At 33.6% G+C, this 17,607-nt stretch overlaps 1 protein-coding gene across 6 annotated transcripts; it reads left to right on the top strand.

Moving 5' to 3' along the window:
- The first annotated feature begins 2,979 nt into the window (after nt 1-2,979).
- On the top strand, nt 2,980-17,326 carry LOC114395110 (chaperone protein dnaJ 1, mitochondrial-like). Of its 6 annotated transcripts, none has more exons than XM_028356819.1 (20): nt 2,980-3,171; nt 3,269-3,377; nt 3,478-3,564; nt 3,678-3,769; nt 5,939-6,022; nt 6,174-6,212; nt 6,431-6,541; nt 6,811-6,852; nt 6,947-7,034; nt 7,734-7,798; nt 7,959-8,021; nt 8,123-8,195; nt 8,576-8,667; nt 10,046-10,117; nt 11,470-11,526; nt 11,957-12,005; nt 12,114-12,183; nt 14,652-14,741; nt 16,073-16,277; nt 16,677-17,326. In XM_028356819.1, the coding sequence occupies exons 1-19, from the start codon at nt 3,145-3,147 to the stop codon at nt 16,170-16,172; spliced, it is 1,410 nt and encodes a 469-aa protein (XP_028212620.1). In that variant the 5' UTR covers nt 2,980-3,144; the 3' UTR covers nt 16,173-16,277; nt 16,677-17,326. The 6 variants fall into 6 exon arrangements, with proteins under 6 accessions (XP_028212620.1, XP_028212627.1, XP_028212634.1 ...); XM_028356826.1 differs by having other exon boundaries at nt 16,073-16,280; XM_028356833.1 differs by having other exon boundaries at nt 16,073-16,319.
- Nucleotides 17,327-17,607: the final 281 nt, after the last annotated feature.

Genomic DNA, 17,607 nt, shown 5'->3' with positions numbered 1-17,607 from the left:
TGTTACTACATGTGCAATCTTTACCTTTCCTTTTTCTTTTTCTACCATTGTTTTATAATCCATTTAGCCTTCGGTAGGCAGCGCATATAGGAAATGTTGTGTGTGTGTGTGTGTGTTTTATGTTACAATGCTTGTAATTTCAGTTATTAACTTATTATAACTTTTTTTTGCCAATAAAAAAAAATTGGACCCCATTAGCACCGAAGATAGATGTCAAAATGATGGTGCACTGAATAGAAGTATAGAAAATTCTCATCATTTAGATTACCCTAAAATCAATATCTGCTGCCACAACAGTATAATGTCGATCCCCATCACAGAAACACTGTCATCATTTAGAAATGTCAAAATGATGGTGCACAGAATAGAAGTAATGAACATTCTCATCATTTATATCTGCTGCTACAACAGCATATTGTCGATCCCCTTGACAGAAACATTCATCCAAAATGTTTAATTGCTGGATAACAAAGGAGTACTTATATTGCATGTGATATTATGCAGGTTCTTCATATCATTGTAAGAGTGGCCTCAACTTTATTAGTGCCTTATTGTTTTGGAAAAGGTGGCGGAAATAAATAGTCGTACACGAGAAGACAGGCTAGCACCTTTTTTGGGTATACACAGTTTTTCTCGTTTGATTCGTTTAATTTTTCTTCAAGAACATGGCGTTACACTCGGTTTATGTTACGATTTGTCTCCATGCGTTCGAGGACAGGGATTTCCTCCAGAAAATGAGAAGAAAAAAGAATGGGTTTCCCTCACTACATTCTGACTTCACTCTATTCATTTCCATTCCTTATATCACGTTCTACATTGTGCAATACTTGACACCTGGCTAGCAAACTCGCACAAGACTGAAGAAGAAAATTAAAAAACTTGCAAAACTAATAACATCCGGTTGCACAATTCTAATGCACAGTATCATCCCAACCAATTGGAAGCCTGATATTCCTTGTTGGGCAATTACTTCATGCACCCAACATTTTTCTTGTGCACTCAACAAATTATTTTAAATTCCAAAAATACCTGCAAATAAACATACGGATTCGTAATCCATAAAAGTAAGCTTACGGATTCGTAATCCGTAAGATACTTACGTAATCTGTTTACAGATTCGTAATCCCTAAGCTTACATATTCATAATCCGTAAATAACACCTAATGTGTATGTACATATATAAATTAATTATGATCTAATAATGTATTTTTTTACACATAAATTTTAAATAAAAATCATAGGTTTCATAAAAATTTATATATGTAAATAAATTAATTATTAGATTAAAATTATTTGTCACAAAATTTATTTTGTAAATTTATATGTGCATTAAATATACATTATAAATTTTAGTGTTATATATAACGACATTAATTATTTTATAATATAATTAATCTATTAAATCAGATGATTAGATCATTGTGCTAATAACACAAAAGTTATAGATTTGAGTCCCAATGGGCTATTAATTTTAAATTAATTTAAAAAACATTATGAATAGGTAAATTTATTAGCACCCTCTTCAACCCATAATAAATTTTGAGTCCTGCATGGCTCCCATAATTTAATTCTTTAATTGAAAAAACACATCCAGGAATGACAGTTTGATAAAGGCTTAATTTTACAATTGGTTTATAATTATAATTAAAAGTTCAATTAAATTTTTTACTTATTAGAAGGTTTAATCGTATCTAATTATTAAAAAAAGTACAATTGTACTCCTCTTTTGACAAAAATAGATATTTTTATATTGATTGTTAATACAATAAGAAAATTTTATATTGGTTAGCAATGCAACCCATACAAAATTTTCTTGTTTGGTGGTGGCATTGGCAAAGGGTGGCTGGGTTTTATTGATTGGCAACAATGGCTTTTGTGAGTTGTTGATAGGTGGTAACATGGCAACGATTAGTGGTGATGACTAGCGTTGTTGACCACTGTCCAAGCACTTGTAAAGGTGGAGGTTGGTCGAGTTCTAGTAATCAGTTGCAGCAAATGATAGTTGGTAGTGGTGGATGGCACTATGGCAGTTGGTGGTGAATGGCGATCGCATGGTGTTGGTAGATTGATGATGAGGGATATTGATATATATTCTGGACGAGATTATGAGAATGAGCCTCCTCTACCCGTAGGAATGAAAGTATGGGAATGTTACACAAAATTATTCTTCACTTTTGTTTAATTGCTAGTATTTTTTTAAATGTATTTAACATGAAAATTCAGCATTATGTAGAATTCTTAGAATGAAATAATAATATATGAAAATGTCCTTATTGTTAGTATTTAGAGTTTAAAAGGTGGATTAAGAGCAAGGAAGGAGACAGATAAGTGATCTTTTAAGAACAAAGAACATTGTATTGTATAGTATCAGACAGTTTGATAAAGATTTTTCTATTGGTAAAAGTGGCAAAACAAAGAGACTCTCAATATTATAGAGTAAGTAATTAATACTTTTGACTCATGATTTCAACTGAGAAGTAATACTTGTTGTATTAGATTCACTTACTTTAAAATTATGAAATACAATGTTTGAAAATAAAAATAAATCATAATATAATAAAAATCATGAAAAAATATTCTCAGTAACAACCAAGAAAAAAGCTTGATATTTGAATTTTCAATTCTTTGTTTACAGGTTGGATTCTCTTGTCACAAAAAAAATCTCAATCTATCACATTTTATTTTTATATGTAATATTTGATATTCTTAATTGCCTATCACCTTCAATTTACTCTTATTTATCTTTATATCTAAATTATATTTCAACATTTTATTTAAAATTATCTATATTTAAAAATAAATTCATATTACAACTTAAGCTATTCACTATAAATCTATAGTATAATCTATAAATTTAAAAATATTTATTTATTATAATATTAACATCAATTATGTTAATTATATAAAAATAAAAACAAAATCCTAAGTTTTTTTAATTTATTTTTACAATGGCTAAAAAAAACGTAGCTGGCACCAAAGCGACCCCGTTACAGCATGTCGTTCCCGAACCTAAACCCAACACGCTAAAACCCCGACTCCCAAAAATCAGAGAGTACGCAGCGCCACCGCACCGGAATCTGTTAGTTAATCGCCGATAACTCTTCATCGCCGTTCCGATAACACCACAAGCCTTTGACGCTGCGAATGAGAAGGTTCGCGTGGTTCACGCCGGTAAGTGCAGGAGGAACGAAAATCCCAAAACAATTCCCAATCTCACCGTTCCTTTCTCTCTAACATCGTTGTCACATTATCTACTCTTCCAATGCAGTATCGGCGCCATTTACTTTCGTCTCTGACTTCAGAATCCCTCGTGGATAAAGGAGAATCAACCTTCACCAAATTCTCGTCGTCTCGCCAATCGTTTTTGCTCGCTCGAGGCACGTTCCAAATTTCTCTTGCTTTTGCTTGATAATTATTATTTTCGTTTTTCTGATATTTTTTTTTACTTATTTGTGGAATTAAATGTTTTATTACCAGCTTTGGTCAATTGCGGGTTCGTCACGAAAACGGAGGAGTCCCGGATTCCGAGAGTACCGTTAAGATATCGTTATTTTCATGCCACAGGTTTTGTTGAGTCGAACCTGAATTATTACATTGTTTCTAGTTGTATATCAGTAATGTTCAGATATATTGAAAGGTTTTCATTTGATTTCTTTTTTCTGCCTGTATTGTTCCAGCATTTTCTTCGTCAGCTGACCGAGACCATTATGGAACTCTTGGTGTTCCTGAAAATGCCAGTCAGGATGAGATAAAGAAGGCATTTCACTCGGTGCGTCATTATTAGGAATCTGTTGTTTTGTATGGCTTACGGCATATGTATTGATTGATCAAAGCTATGCTTGATAGGTAGAGTAATGGTGAAGTCAATTGGAAAAATGCAATGCTTGTTTGGGCAATGGGGTTGATTCAATTTTCATCTTGAATGCTTTTAGTAGGAGAGATGAAATTTCATTCCAATTGCTTGGTACTTGGTGGTGTGACAGCAATCACAAATTAGATGATCCAGACAAGAGTTCTCAGACTAGTAGTTATTCCTGGTCACGACAGCTATTTAGTTTAGTGTTACTAAATCAGGTTTAGCTGTAAGGATAAGGAAGTCATATAGTTAATAAACCTTAACAGTTCGCATGACTTATGTCCGGACTATAAAAGGCATGTATGATGTAATAACTACTAGCCTGAGAACTCTTGAAGGCAAGACTAAATACTTTCTTATAAGGGTAGGTTTACATTAGGGATCATCTTTGAGTTCTTACTTGTTTATGCATTTCATTTATTTTTGCAAAAGAACAAGAGGAAAATGACTTGGAAGTAAAAATTGGAGAAGATGTTATACTCATACCACAATTGGGATCAATATTACAGAACAATATGGAAATTAATGAAGATGTCACACGTGATACAAGGAGAAAAACATTGGGAGTTATTTGTATTTGCAAAGTACCTAAAAAGCTTAAAGAGAAGTTTTATCGTATTGCTGTATGTCTAACTATACTTTGAAGTTGTGAATGTTGGGCTTTAAAGGAATGAGAGAAGAAAATGAAAGTAGTAAAAATAAGTATGTTAAGATGAATGTGTAGCTACACAAAAAAATGATACAAAATCATTGTACACAGATATTATTGTGACAAATTAAAGCCATTCTCATTTTCATTTCGTTATCTCTACTACTGTGCAAGCATCTAATATTCTTACTCTTGTTTGTGCCTTTACGGCTTTACCAAGGTAACCATAGTTCTTGTTGATTTACATTTTGTATGGCTTTATGCATAATCTAATCTGCATTTATCTTGTTGCTGGTCGATCAATTTATTCACATTTTGAATTTCAGAGTGTGGAGTCTTATGCATTCAGAGAGATACAACTAGGAATAATTTTTTAATACCAAAAGTGCTTGTAATGGAGAGATAGTTTCATCTAGATGATAGAATAAGATGCTACATATCTTTTAGTTATGAATTACTATAAGTCACAGTAGCTAATTCTGGGATAAGTTAGAAGTTTGGCTTCTATTCACCTGTAAATTATAAATTAGGGTCCCATTCTTGGAAATGAGATAACCTCCTCTTGTAATCTCTTAATGTAGTCATGTGTCTTCATCATTTTATGGCGCATGCTGTGTGAGTTTCTATATCAGAATATCATGTCTCTTTAATTAGTTAAATCATTAAAGGATATTTTTAGTTTTCTATATTATTTTAATCAATATATAAACTTTTTTCAATCAGCATTATTAAGTACAATGGAATATTTACAAATTGTCATTAAAATTATAATTTTTGTAATTATACTAATGTTAAGATTTTTCAAATAAGTTTTTTAAAATGTATTTCTTTATATTTTTTGTATTAACAGTGAAATAATTTTTCTTCAATATTTTTTAAACTTATATATTTTTTCACAGTTAACTTGCATTTCAAATGCCCATGCAATGCACGTGATGCCTGCCAGTATGGTGGCACATGGCCTTTTTGGTATTTCCCTAACATGTGCTGACTGCTGAGGAATTGAGCAGCTCTGTTCTATTTATGTTTTGATAATTGATTTTGCTTTGATTTGTTTTTTTTTTCCGTTATATTTATTGAGTAGGATCCCTTATCCTCCAACATCATAATAATTATATTCAATTCATCTTAATGAATTTTTCTTGCATCCGGAAAAGAATTACACAGGGTCGCAAAAACTAATACATGAAGGCTAAAACAATTTCCACTATGTTGTCAAAGGGGTATAACTTGTAGAAATCTTTTTGTTCTGCTATTTAATCTTTAACAACTGTTTTTGGAGCTTAGTGCATACTAAAAACAGTTTATGTGAGCATTTTGGTCTTCAATCATGATATGTTCTGTCATCATACTGCTTTGATAACAATATTCCAAAATCAAATGTCTTCTTTTGGCTAATACTGCATTATGCCACACTTTTATGTATTGTGCAGCTTGCTAAAAAGTACCATCCAGATGCAAATAAGAATAATCCATCTGCTAAGAGGAAATTTCAAGATATAAGAGAAGCTTACGAGGTCTTTATTATCATTTTGTGAAAGTTTAATTTTCCCCCCTTGCATTTTCAGTCATATTTAACCCTCCCTTCTTCTGGCTAGGTTGCTTATGGTTTAAACTGAGTAAATTAACAGTGATATTTTTACATGCCTTGTTGCTATGTAATTTCAGACATTGAGAGACTCTAAAAAGAGAGCAGAGTATGACAAGGTAGTTTTCCCCCCTATGTACTATTAGAATTTCAAATTTGAACCTCTATATATGTTAAAAAATAGAGCAGAGTTACTATATGTTTAAAATTTCTGGAGCATCAGTTGGTTAAAGCTTTTCAAAATTTCTGTAATTCATATCGTTCATTCTTACTTAGGATGTTGAATTAACTAACTTTTCCCATCATTTTTTCCAATGACCGCCCTTTTCAACTGAAGATGCGTACTCGCGGTTCAGAAGACATAGAATATGATCGTGATGATGCAGAAAGGTTTAGAAATGCTTATCGTTCTCATTTTTCTGATTCATTTCATAAAGTATTCTATGAGGTATTTTTTTGCTCTCGTACATACTGTTGTCTTATATTATACATGAATGTTCAAAACTAGTTTTGCTTGATTTAAATTGACCATCCCTGTAAGATTGAATGGTCAAGATCAGTTCCTTTTACCTTGGATTATATGGTGTGACTTGATATGCTCTTTGTCTCTCTCTACACACACTCACACACACACAAACTAACAAATTCTTTACGCTTTTGGATTCATTTCACATAAGTATTTCCTGAGGAAATCTCATAATCTTCTTGATCTAGCAGATATTTGAAGAAGCAACAACTCAATTCTCATCAAATATAGAGGTTAGCTTAACCGTTGTTTCTCTGTTGTTTTTTCACTTTGAAATATGTTCTTACTTTTCCAAACTTAACTATTCACCTATTGCTATGCTGATAGGTGGAGTTGTCTCTTACTTTCTCAGAAGCAGCGGGAGGATGCACCAAACATGTGTCATTTGATGCATTAGTTCCATGCGATCATTGCAGTGAGTAAAGTTATTATATTCTGGGAATTAGGAAAGCCCTGGGTAGAATATTTTTTTTTACAGGATTGTATATTAGCTATTTCCATTTGTTATTATTGCTTTATGAAATGGCAAAATATTGTCTTCATATAAATAAATTTTGATTGCAAAAGAAGTTTATCACATAATCTTGTGTATGTTCCATTGTAAGAAGAATTTTATTTAGGTGAGAACCCCCATTTTTTATTTGGGAGTGGGGGGGTTGGGGTTAACTGAATATATGTTATTTTTTTTATTGAAATTTAACACAATCCTGTTAGATAGGAATCTTACATAGAAAAGTCTTATGATAATAGAAAAGTCTTATGATGAACCCTTTTTTTGAATGATAGAACCTAGGATGGGCTGTGGCTGCATTGACATCAGGGTAGCTTCTCTCTCCCTTTTCCTAGCTCTTGCATTGGAGAGATTAGTGATTGATATAAACATTATTATTACTAATGAAAAGGATAAGGTTTACTAATATTTAGTGCTCGCTAATCTGTGGCTACAACAAGAATTTTTATAAGCTGCAGAACTATTTTGAGGAAATAATCTAAAGTACATATTTCTGGATGTGTAAAGTGTCCCACATGACATCTGTTTATAGTGAAGTGAGCCTTTTCCTTAACATAATGATAACCCCATTTGATGCCAATGACTTTCATTGTATTCATCCAGATGGGCAGGGCTATCCACTTGATGCCATCCCAAAAGTTTGTCCAACATGCAGGGGCTCGGGTCGTGTAAGTGCCTTTAAAGATCAATGTTGATTATTAAAATGACAAAAATATTTTAAAGCAAAATTTCAGCCATTATGAGTCGATTTCCTTTTGTGGCATTAGAGTTACCAGTTATTACTTATTAATATATTCTTTTACTCTTGGTGGTGATGATTTTCCCCAGGTTACAATCCCCCCATTTACGTCAACATGCATTACTTGTAAAGGATCAGGCCGAATCATTAAGGTCTTTTATAAATTCCTTGTCAAGTAATCTTGTGAGGTGGTTGTCTGTTTTTGTGCCATAATCTTTCATAAATTTGTATTTTGTCTATCTATTTTGTGCAGGACTCTTGTCTAACATGTGGAGGATCTGGGGCGGTTGAAGGGGTTAAAGAGGTTAAAGTTACAATACCAGCAGGTTGGTTTTTGATACTTGTGACGATGTCAACTGAAGTCATATTTTGGTTAGAGCTCATCAATGTACCTGAACAAAGTGAAATAAAACTTGGTTGTTATTGTAGTAGTTTCTTGTTCAGATCGGAAATTCTTTACATACAAATTATAATTTTGACCCGTGTTTCACCTTTCATGCTTAAATTTAATTTCATATGGAATAACCTTTGGTTCCTTTTAAGGTGCTAACTTTTATATAGAAGAATATTTTATACATGGAAAGTTTTATCCATGCCGCAGACCTGCCCTACCTTGATTTTGTTTACCTTTTGCAACTCTTTATATTTTATTCAAAGAAGAATTCCCCCCCCATTATTCTTATCATAGTTTTCCATGAATTGGTAGGTGTGGATTCAGGAGATACAATCCATGTGCCAGAAGGTGGGAATGCTGCTGGAAGTGGAGGTCGACCTGGAAGTTTATACATTAAAATAAAGGCAATTTTCTTTCCAAATATTCTCACACTAACATGTGCTACCTGCTGGCCTATGAATCTGTGATTTTAACCAAACTTTGGCATTTTTAATGGGAAATGGTGCTTGTTTGGGAAAAGAAATAGGATAATGGTGAGTTTATAAATAGAGCAATGTAACATTGCAATAACCGTTACATGACCAAAAAGGAAGTTTACTCAATATTTTATAAACTAAATAACTTAATGTTGTTATTATTAGAGTATGCTGTCAGTCTACTGTGAAAACAGTTCTGTAAACTAATTGTAAGGGATGTTAGCTTTTGCTAACAGCACCTATCTTAGAGTTGGTTAGAATCAGTTAGAGTTGGTTAGGTTCTGTTAGTTAGTTACAATCTGTTACAATAACAGAACAGAGGTCTATATATACCTCTTTTGTAACCTTCTGTAATTAACTTTGATAATCAATAAAATCAGCCTTTCTGTTCAACAAGTTTTCTCTTCTCTCTCTCAGTTTATTCAACAGTTATTATGTTTTGTTAAATTGTTATGCTTTCATTGATGACTTTATTTTACCTTACAATTTTATCGTGGACATAGAATGCATAGGTTAATAGTAAATTGTCATTTCACACTGTATAAATATAAATACATGATGCAAGTGATGAAGTAGTTGCAAGATTTCGTTAGTAAGTTTGGATTAATATTATTAAATCCTAAACACCATAACAATTATGCTATCAGTGAAATCTCTTTTTTTTTTTGGAAGGCAAAAATATATTATTATTAATATGATAAGACAGTACCAGGGGTACTGAAAATTAAATACAAGGCACCAAGTGTGCCACCTTCCAAAACAGAAACCAACAAGCCATAAACCCAACAATCCCCAACACAAAAGGAATACAATATATTAACCAAAAGACTCCGAAAGATTGGTAGACCATTGGTTAAAATGAGTATTGAATCCTTTCTCTCTAGCTTTTAACCAAGACCAAGCAAGGAATAAGGCCTCATCCATCACTTTATGAGGATCAGTGAAATCTCTTGATATAAATAATCTTACTGAAGTGTATAAGTTTCTGTTTTTTGGTGTTCTCAAGAAAAAAAAATTATAACTCTTCCCTGGATCCTTAGGTTATTTGCTAGGGTCAGGTAAGGGCAACATAATAGAAGAGTAGAAGTGCTTCATTTACCTTGATAATGCAATTGTGGAGACAATTTTAACATGTAGTAGCATGTTTCAAAGTATTTGTGTTCCCATCTTGATTATATGCTGCTGTTTAAAAACTGAAACCAGGAAAAAGCTTTCTGCTCTAGTAGTATAATGTGTATGTTGTCATGGCAAATTATGATCTACCTTCTATTCTTATTGGAGCATCATTTTTTTTCTGTTGATATAGGTGACTGAGGATTCAATCTTTGTCAGAGATGGTGCAGATATCTATGTGGATTCCAATATTAGCTTTACACAGGTGAGAGCTAAATATGTTACACACTTCCATTACTTTTGGATGTTCAACCATCTGATTAAAGAGGGGAAAGACCTTAACACCCTTGTCATTCTGCACACAAATGGGGAGCACACCTTTCTGCTGCTAGGTCTAATGGCAAATCAGCTGCTAGACTTGGGGACACAAATTCCTATTAAAATGATTAATAAGCCCTATGAAGATGATCCATAAATTGCACTACACTATGTTTTCTCCGAAATCTTTTTGTCAAGCTTAGTTTCATGTTTATATGGTTTTATTTGGTTCAAAACAATGGTGTTCTTTCCTGCTATTTGAGAACAGTAAGGCCACAATATTTCATTTTACCTGAAGGAAACTCAGATGATAGAGCCATGCACTTAAGAAGTGGGTGTACATGTAGAGATCCAAAAATGCGTTTAAATAAGTTTCCCCTCTCTCTTCGCTGTTTCAACTTGAGGGAACAGATTTTCATATATGTTACAAGTCCAAGTTCCATAGATGGGCCTATTGCTGCTAATGATATTGGCCCTGCTAAGAAAAGGCCCACACTTAACAGGAAGATGCCAATTAGGTTCAATGATCACATAGTTTATAAATAGATTTCTATTTCATGCTGTTGTTTCTAGAACCTGTGAGTCACCAATAATTTGTTAGAATTGCCTTGCTGTCATATCCTTAGCTGGATCCTGTTTAGATCCTCTAGATATTTTCCCTCTATAATCGTTGTAATTTCCAGATCTGGGAAGGAAGGAAGTATTTTGCATTTCTTCTTCTCTATACACATTCTTGAGGAGGCAACTCAGGCCTTATAATACTGAGTATAACATTGAATCTATTTATAAACTATGTGATCATTGAACCTAATTGGCATCTTCTTGTTACGTGTGGGCCTTTTCTTAGCAGGGCCAATATCATTAGCAGCAATAGGCCCATCTATGGAACTTGGACTTGTAACAATATATAACATGGAAGGGATAACTTTAGTTCTTTGTTGGTTAGATTCCTTACAATTTTTTGATGGAGTTGTGTGTCTTGATCAGATTGCTGTAATCATATACTATGTACAGTATTGATTATAATACATATGTTCTTGTATATCTATGCCCTGATAACATACAAAACAGTTCCGTTAATTGATAAAAAAATCTGTAACAGCTATCTCACATTTTACATGTGCTTAATTCTCACACTTTATGCCATTGCATGCATTTTGTCAGAGAAGATTATTTAAAGGGGTCCCATTCTAAGATACTTGCACATACCATCTTTTGCACCTTAATTATCTTGGTGACTGTGAAGTGCACCTAAGTCTGTATCAGTGTTATTAATAGAACAAAGTTTTAACATTACAGGCTATTCTTGGGGGCAAAGTTGAAGTGCCTACTTTATCTGGGAAGATGCAGTTAAAAGTTAGTCAAAATTTACTTTTTCAGTATTAGTCACTTAAGTTTGCAGATCTTAAATAAATGGGCTGCCTTGTTTAAGCTCTCTAATGAAAGCCTATATGGTTAAGATGTTTTAGGTTCATAATTTTTAGGATTCCTTTATATTCACTGAGAAAAAAGAAAAAATAATATTGGTTTCGTAATATCTTTTGTCAAAATGATACCTTTTGTGCTTACCATTGAAATTCATTCTACTGTGTTGTATTTCAAATTTCTGTTCCAAATCATCGAGCTTACTGATTATCTTAGGTGGAAGAAAAACAAGCCTGGCTTGTTCTAGCCATATTGTTCCCCTCAGCAAATTATGACTTTCAATTTGCTATAGAATTATTGTTTAGATGACTGCTTGTTTTGACCCTATTTTATCTAATATTGTGTGATTATGTTCCCTTAGATACCCAAGGGTGTTCAACATGGACAGCTTCTAGTATTAAGAGGCAAAGGTTAAATGAAAAGTTTCCTCTCATTGTCAGTTTTGAACAAGTTTTTGGTCTTTTTCAGTTTTCTCTGGTGGTACTTGAAAAGTATATTTACCATAGTTGTTGATGCAGGACTACCAAAGCATGGATTTCTTGTACATCATGGGGATCAGTATGTACGATTCCGTGTTAACCTTCCCATGTAGGTTCTTGTATTCAACTCTTATTTTAGTTTAACTTCATAGACCTTGTCTTTGAGGAACGTGTTATTTACTATGTTAAAGAAGCAATATAATGTTGCTTTGATTCCAATTCCATATGGATTTTTGTTGATATTGATATTTTGGCATTGTGGAAAATGGATTACATAATTGTCAACTTTCCTATTTCCTTTTAGTTGTTTGTTATTGACATTAGCAGAATTAGTCTTTCCCATTGCCAGAGATTTGATTAAATTACCTTTTATTGCTGTATGCCTGTATCATTTTATTCATATTCTGTGGTTATAAATACGTGTTTATTGTTTTAGACACACAGTTACCTGAACCTAATATGGTATCAGTAGTCTAGGAAGTTCTCCTTGCCTAGCCTGACATAATACGGGACAGTAATTGCGCATTTTCTTGGTTCTGCTGCCTCCTTTTACTGTTGTGCCCCCATAAACAGGAGTAAACATTGCCACCAACCCTTCCCTAGTTGTTGAGTCCCCAGTCACTGCTGCATGCAACCGCACACGTGCATCTCCTCTTGGTATGTCTCTCACATGCACCTTTATCTGTTTGGTGTGTGAGCCACTTTCGTACCACTCTTTTTTCCAGTGTCCCGTAGGCACAGTGGCACACCCACCTTTTGGCGACTCTGTTCCACCCACCCCCAGCACACAAACAGGATGCTTTCTGCCTCCACCCTCGATTTGTCTGCTGCCACCATTAGTTTCACGATTGTCTCTCTGTTTCCCTATGAGAAACTAATTGGGGCTGCTGCTGTTCAATTATGGTTCTAGGGACAGGTTTGTCAATTCTAGAATCTCCTCCCGTACTTGTGCTTGTTGCCATTTCTCCTTCAATCACTTATTAGAAGCAACTGCATTCTTAACCTTATATTCAGCCTGCCACTCTGGCTTTAGGTCCCCGAGTCATCCCTTGCTTCATTAAACTCTTCAGCTTCACCTTCTGAATAAAAAATTTCCATTGTCTTGTGCAAAGGTGTCAGGTCTTTTGTAATCCTAATCCCTTACTTGCTTACCATCTTATTATCATTTATCTTTCATATTATACCTTCGTATACTTTTTGGATTCAGTGCTATTTCTTAAATCACAGTTGAAGCATTGTCTCACTCTCATCCAAGTTTGCTATAGGCTACGGTTCCTTACACACTAGTGTCTCTTGGGACCTTGTTACCCTGCCTCCTGGGAAAACAACTGTTGGTTATCAATGTGTTTATACAGTCAAAGATTGGACTAGATGGAAATATTAATAGTTTGAGACCTTATCTTAGCTAAATATACTCGGATTTTGTTGGCCTAGATCATGGGAACTCCTTTCCTCGTGGTCAAAATTACCTTTTTTGGCCTTTTGTTGACATTGCTTCTATTCTGATACTGATTGGATAGGTTTTTCAATTTATACAAAATCCACATCAGGATATTGTGTCCTTCTTGTGGAAATCCGATCTCATAGAGAAGTAAGAAACAAAACATGGTTGTCATTATCCAGTGTGGAGGCTGAATATGTGAACTCAGATCACATGTCTTCGACGTTTATTTCAACAAATAAAATTGGGAGATGCCAATGAGATGAAACTGATTTGCAATAACTAGGATGCTTTTCACGTTGCTTCCAACATAGTTTTTCATGAAAGAATCAAACAGATTTATCGTCACTTTGTTAGAGAAAAAGGTTCTTGCAGGAGAAACTACAACTGATCTGTCATTTCCAATGATCAACTAGCTAATGTGTCCACAAAATCCCTTAGAGGGTCTCAAGCTAAATATATTTGTAACAAGCTTGGTGTATATATGCTTCAACACGAGGGACAGTATTAGAAAATAACACATGTAGTTGAAATTAGAGTAGCACATGGAGAATTAGTGTTTCCTAATTAGTGGGGATTTTATTAATTACCTTATATTACTGGTTCAGTGTATTCATTATTCTGTAATTATAACACGGTTATTCTTTTAGACACACAATTACGTAAACCTAATAGCATCATCTGAAGGACCCACACAAAAGAGTCCCCTTTCCTCTGCCTCTTTGTGTAGATTGGAGATTTCTGAATTTTTGCTTACTAATTATTATATGAGTTGTCTTTAATTTTAGGTATTTTTTTTTCTTGAGTATTTTTATATGTATATTATAATTTTTTATTCTCATAACTCTAATTTTGCTGTAATGGCTGTGTTTTTTAGGCTGGCAGCTATGTGCCACTATCTAGAATTGATAACTACGTTTTGAACTGCATTCTTGGTACCTTTTAATGCCATTTCACAATTTGTGTTGCTGTTTATGGTTGTTTATCATATTCGTTTTCAAGCGATGCTTTTTGTGTCTGAATAAAAATGGTATTTGTATTAAGTGCTTGCCTTTTTTATCATTTGGTTATTTTTACACTTAAACTCTAGTCTGCATACTGCCAAGTACTCACTTCTGGTCCACTCATCCTTTTAGTGAAATCAATGAACGACAACGTGCTATACTTGAAGAACTTGCAAAGGAGGAAATAAAGGAGGGAAACAACTCTTCATTTGAAGGAAATTGGTATGCACTTTATCTAACTTAATTTTTGGTATAATTAGGGGTGTTCGTGGGTCAATTTTAGTTAAATCCAGGACCCAACCCAATCAGATTTGATCGGTTCGGTTTTCATAAATTTTCTTTTGAAACCCAACCCAATCCAACTCATTCATGAACGGTTTGGTTCGGTTCGGTTCGGGCCAATTAGTTATCCATTTAAATTTGATCTTTTTTCTCTCCTTAGAATTACTATTTTATATCATGATTCATCCAAATATTCAATACAATTAACACAATATTACCAAATGTCTGAAAGTAGTAAAATTGATTCATTTAATACCATCAACATAATATTCTAAAATAGACTAATACAAATTAAAACAAAATATTCTTCAACGAGATTTATTAAAATTATTTGAATCACAACTATTTCCTACAGTTGATTTCTTGCAATAAGTTTTGCTACAATCAGATTTGTTGCAACCAGATCTGCTAAAACAAATTAACAAAATATGATCTATTAATATTATAAACATGACAGAAAATAAATATGAAAAAAAAGGTGAAACAAATAATAATGTACCTGAAAGTAATATCATAAGAAGTTCCAACACTAGTAGCCCAACACTAGTAATTCCAATACTTGGAGTCCCAATATTAGCAGTATTTAAAGTCAAACAAAACAATTCTAAAAATTTTGATCGAATCTATAAATCTAAATTTGTGATCCAACCCGTACATAAATGGTTTTGATCGGATCTATAAATCTAAATCTATGACCCAACTCGTACATGAACGATTTTTATTGAATTTATAAATCTAAACCTATGACCCAACCCGTACATGAACACTAACCCAAACTATTCGGATCAGTTTGGGTCAATTCGAGTTCCCGAGTGAACCGTACCCGTGAACACCCCTAGGTATAATTGTGTTAGTTTTAGTTGTCTATTGTCCTAGTATGATTTGATGATTCCATGGTTATTTGGATAGGGCTAGTCGACAATAATGAGATAGTTGAAAATCGCGAGTCAAAATTCTTTTAAATTTAAGTAACTTGCATGTAGAAAAAGTATTATAAAGCTTTGAGAACAGGGATAAGTGTTCATTATGTATACTTATTCCAATAACTGCTTACAAATACTTGTGTTTGGGTATGAATTGCATGTATACCAGTTTCGGCTTGCGTAGAGCTCAGCCTTTTATTGATTTAATTGATATCCTCATTAGTATGCTTGCTTCTTTTGTTTAGTTTTGTATGATTTATCAATGTTCTCGAGTCATATCTGATTGTAATGAAGATCCAAAATGGATAACAGGCTTTACCAGCAGCTATCTACTGGTTGAACTTACAGGTGGCAGCAAATTCTTGAACACACGATGGGTCCAAAGTATATGCTGGAACTATCTATGCTGATATTATTCCTTATCTTCATTAAAAAAGTGTTGAGCTGATAACTTGGTCAAAGACCAAATATGATTGCACGGCGGACTAGCCAAACACCAAATATCATTGTGATTGCTACATTCTTCATCCTTGCGAACCATTCAAACAATAAGGTGGTATACTACTGAATCTATCTCATTCACTAACTCTATCTGGTAATTTCAAGCTGTTCTTTTCTTTTTACTTTGTTGCATGCATAATATACCAACTAATGCTCGTGACTATGCCAGCAATTGATCAAGGTTGTATGCATGCACACGTCATATTGATTGGTTTTTGTAGAACTTTTCATTTATTTTATTTATTACAAATCATCTGATGATATTGAGTTTTAAGAAAAGGCAATAGGATAAGTTTGCCAAGAAATGCAAATTTCATCATGTTCAATTTCTCCTGTCCTTGTTCGGTTATCATACTAGGTCCATTAATAGATTGATGTGTAGGGACAAAATTACCTTAACTTGGAACGGTAGATAACTTTGCTTATTACTCACTTCGTCCCATTGTGCCAGTTATGGGTAGAGTGGAGCAAGTAGCAACTGACATCTGTGACGGACTACAGAAACAAACACTATCACTGAAAGATGCTATTTCTTGGCGCCCAGTCATTTTACAGGTTAACAATCTTTCAATGAATAAAATTGACAGTGAAACCACGGTGAAAATCTATTTCTTGAGAATTCTTCTACAGTTTTACTGGTTTATGCGAAGGTCGTCATGAATTACATATTAAAGATGGGAACTTCCTATGTATATTTTTTCACATGACTTTTTAAAATATATTTTATAGAGCATTTGATGTTGTAATTTACCCCGTTCCGGGGATTTGGGGTTGGGGGTTGGTTTTCTTTAATGTACTCTTTTGTGCTTCAAATGAGGGCGAGCCCTGGTGCAGCGGTAAAGTTGTGCCTTGATGACTTGTTGGTCATGGGTTCCAATCCGGAAACAGCCTCTTTGCATATGCAAGGGTAAGGCTGCGTACAATATCCCTCCCCCATACCTTCGCATAGCGAAGAGCCTCTGGACAATGGGGTACGAAGTTTTTTACTCTTTTGTGCTTCAAATCATATACCACCTTACTTTCTGGAATTCAACGAATAATGACTGTGAGCTGCTACGCACTGAATTTTTATTAATTGAAAGAAGATAATTTTGTAGGTTATTTAGAATAAAGTCATATTTGTTAAAAATATGCAGATATAGGTTCGCAAAATATTGTTAGCCTTATTGATAGCTTGAAACTCGAAAGCCAAATAAGCAAAATATGGCTGGAAAAGTCTATGATACAAGTGTAATGAAAACTACAAAAGTACGAGTGAGATTTATTAGATCTATACAGTCATTTTTAATAAATTTTAGTTAATAACAGAGAATCTATTGTTATTATTTTTCAATTATAAATGTCCACTCCAATTTTAAGGTGTAGGATGTAGAAGAAAGAGA

Source organism: Glycine soja, chromosome 2, assembly GCF_004193775.1.
Source record: "Glycine soja cultivar W05 chromosome 2, ASM419377v2, whole genome shotgun sequence".
NCBI lineage: Eukaryota > Viridiplantae > Streptophyta > Magnoliopsida > Fabales > Fabaceae > Glycine > Glycine soja.
Note: the sequence above shows the minus strand (reverse complement) of the source record. Positions and strands in the feature narration are given on the sequence as shown.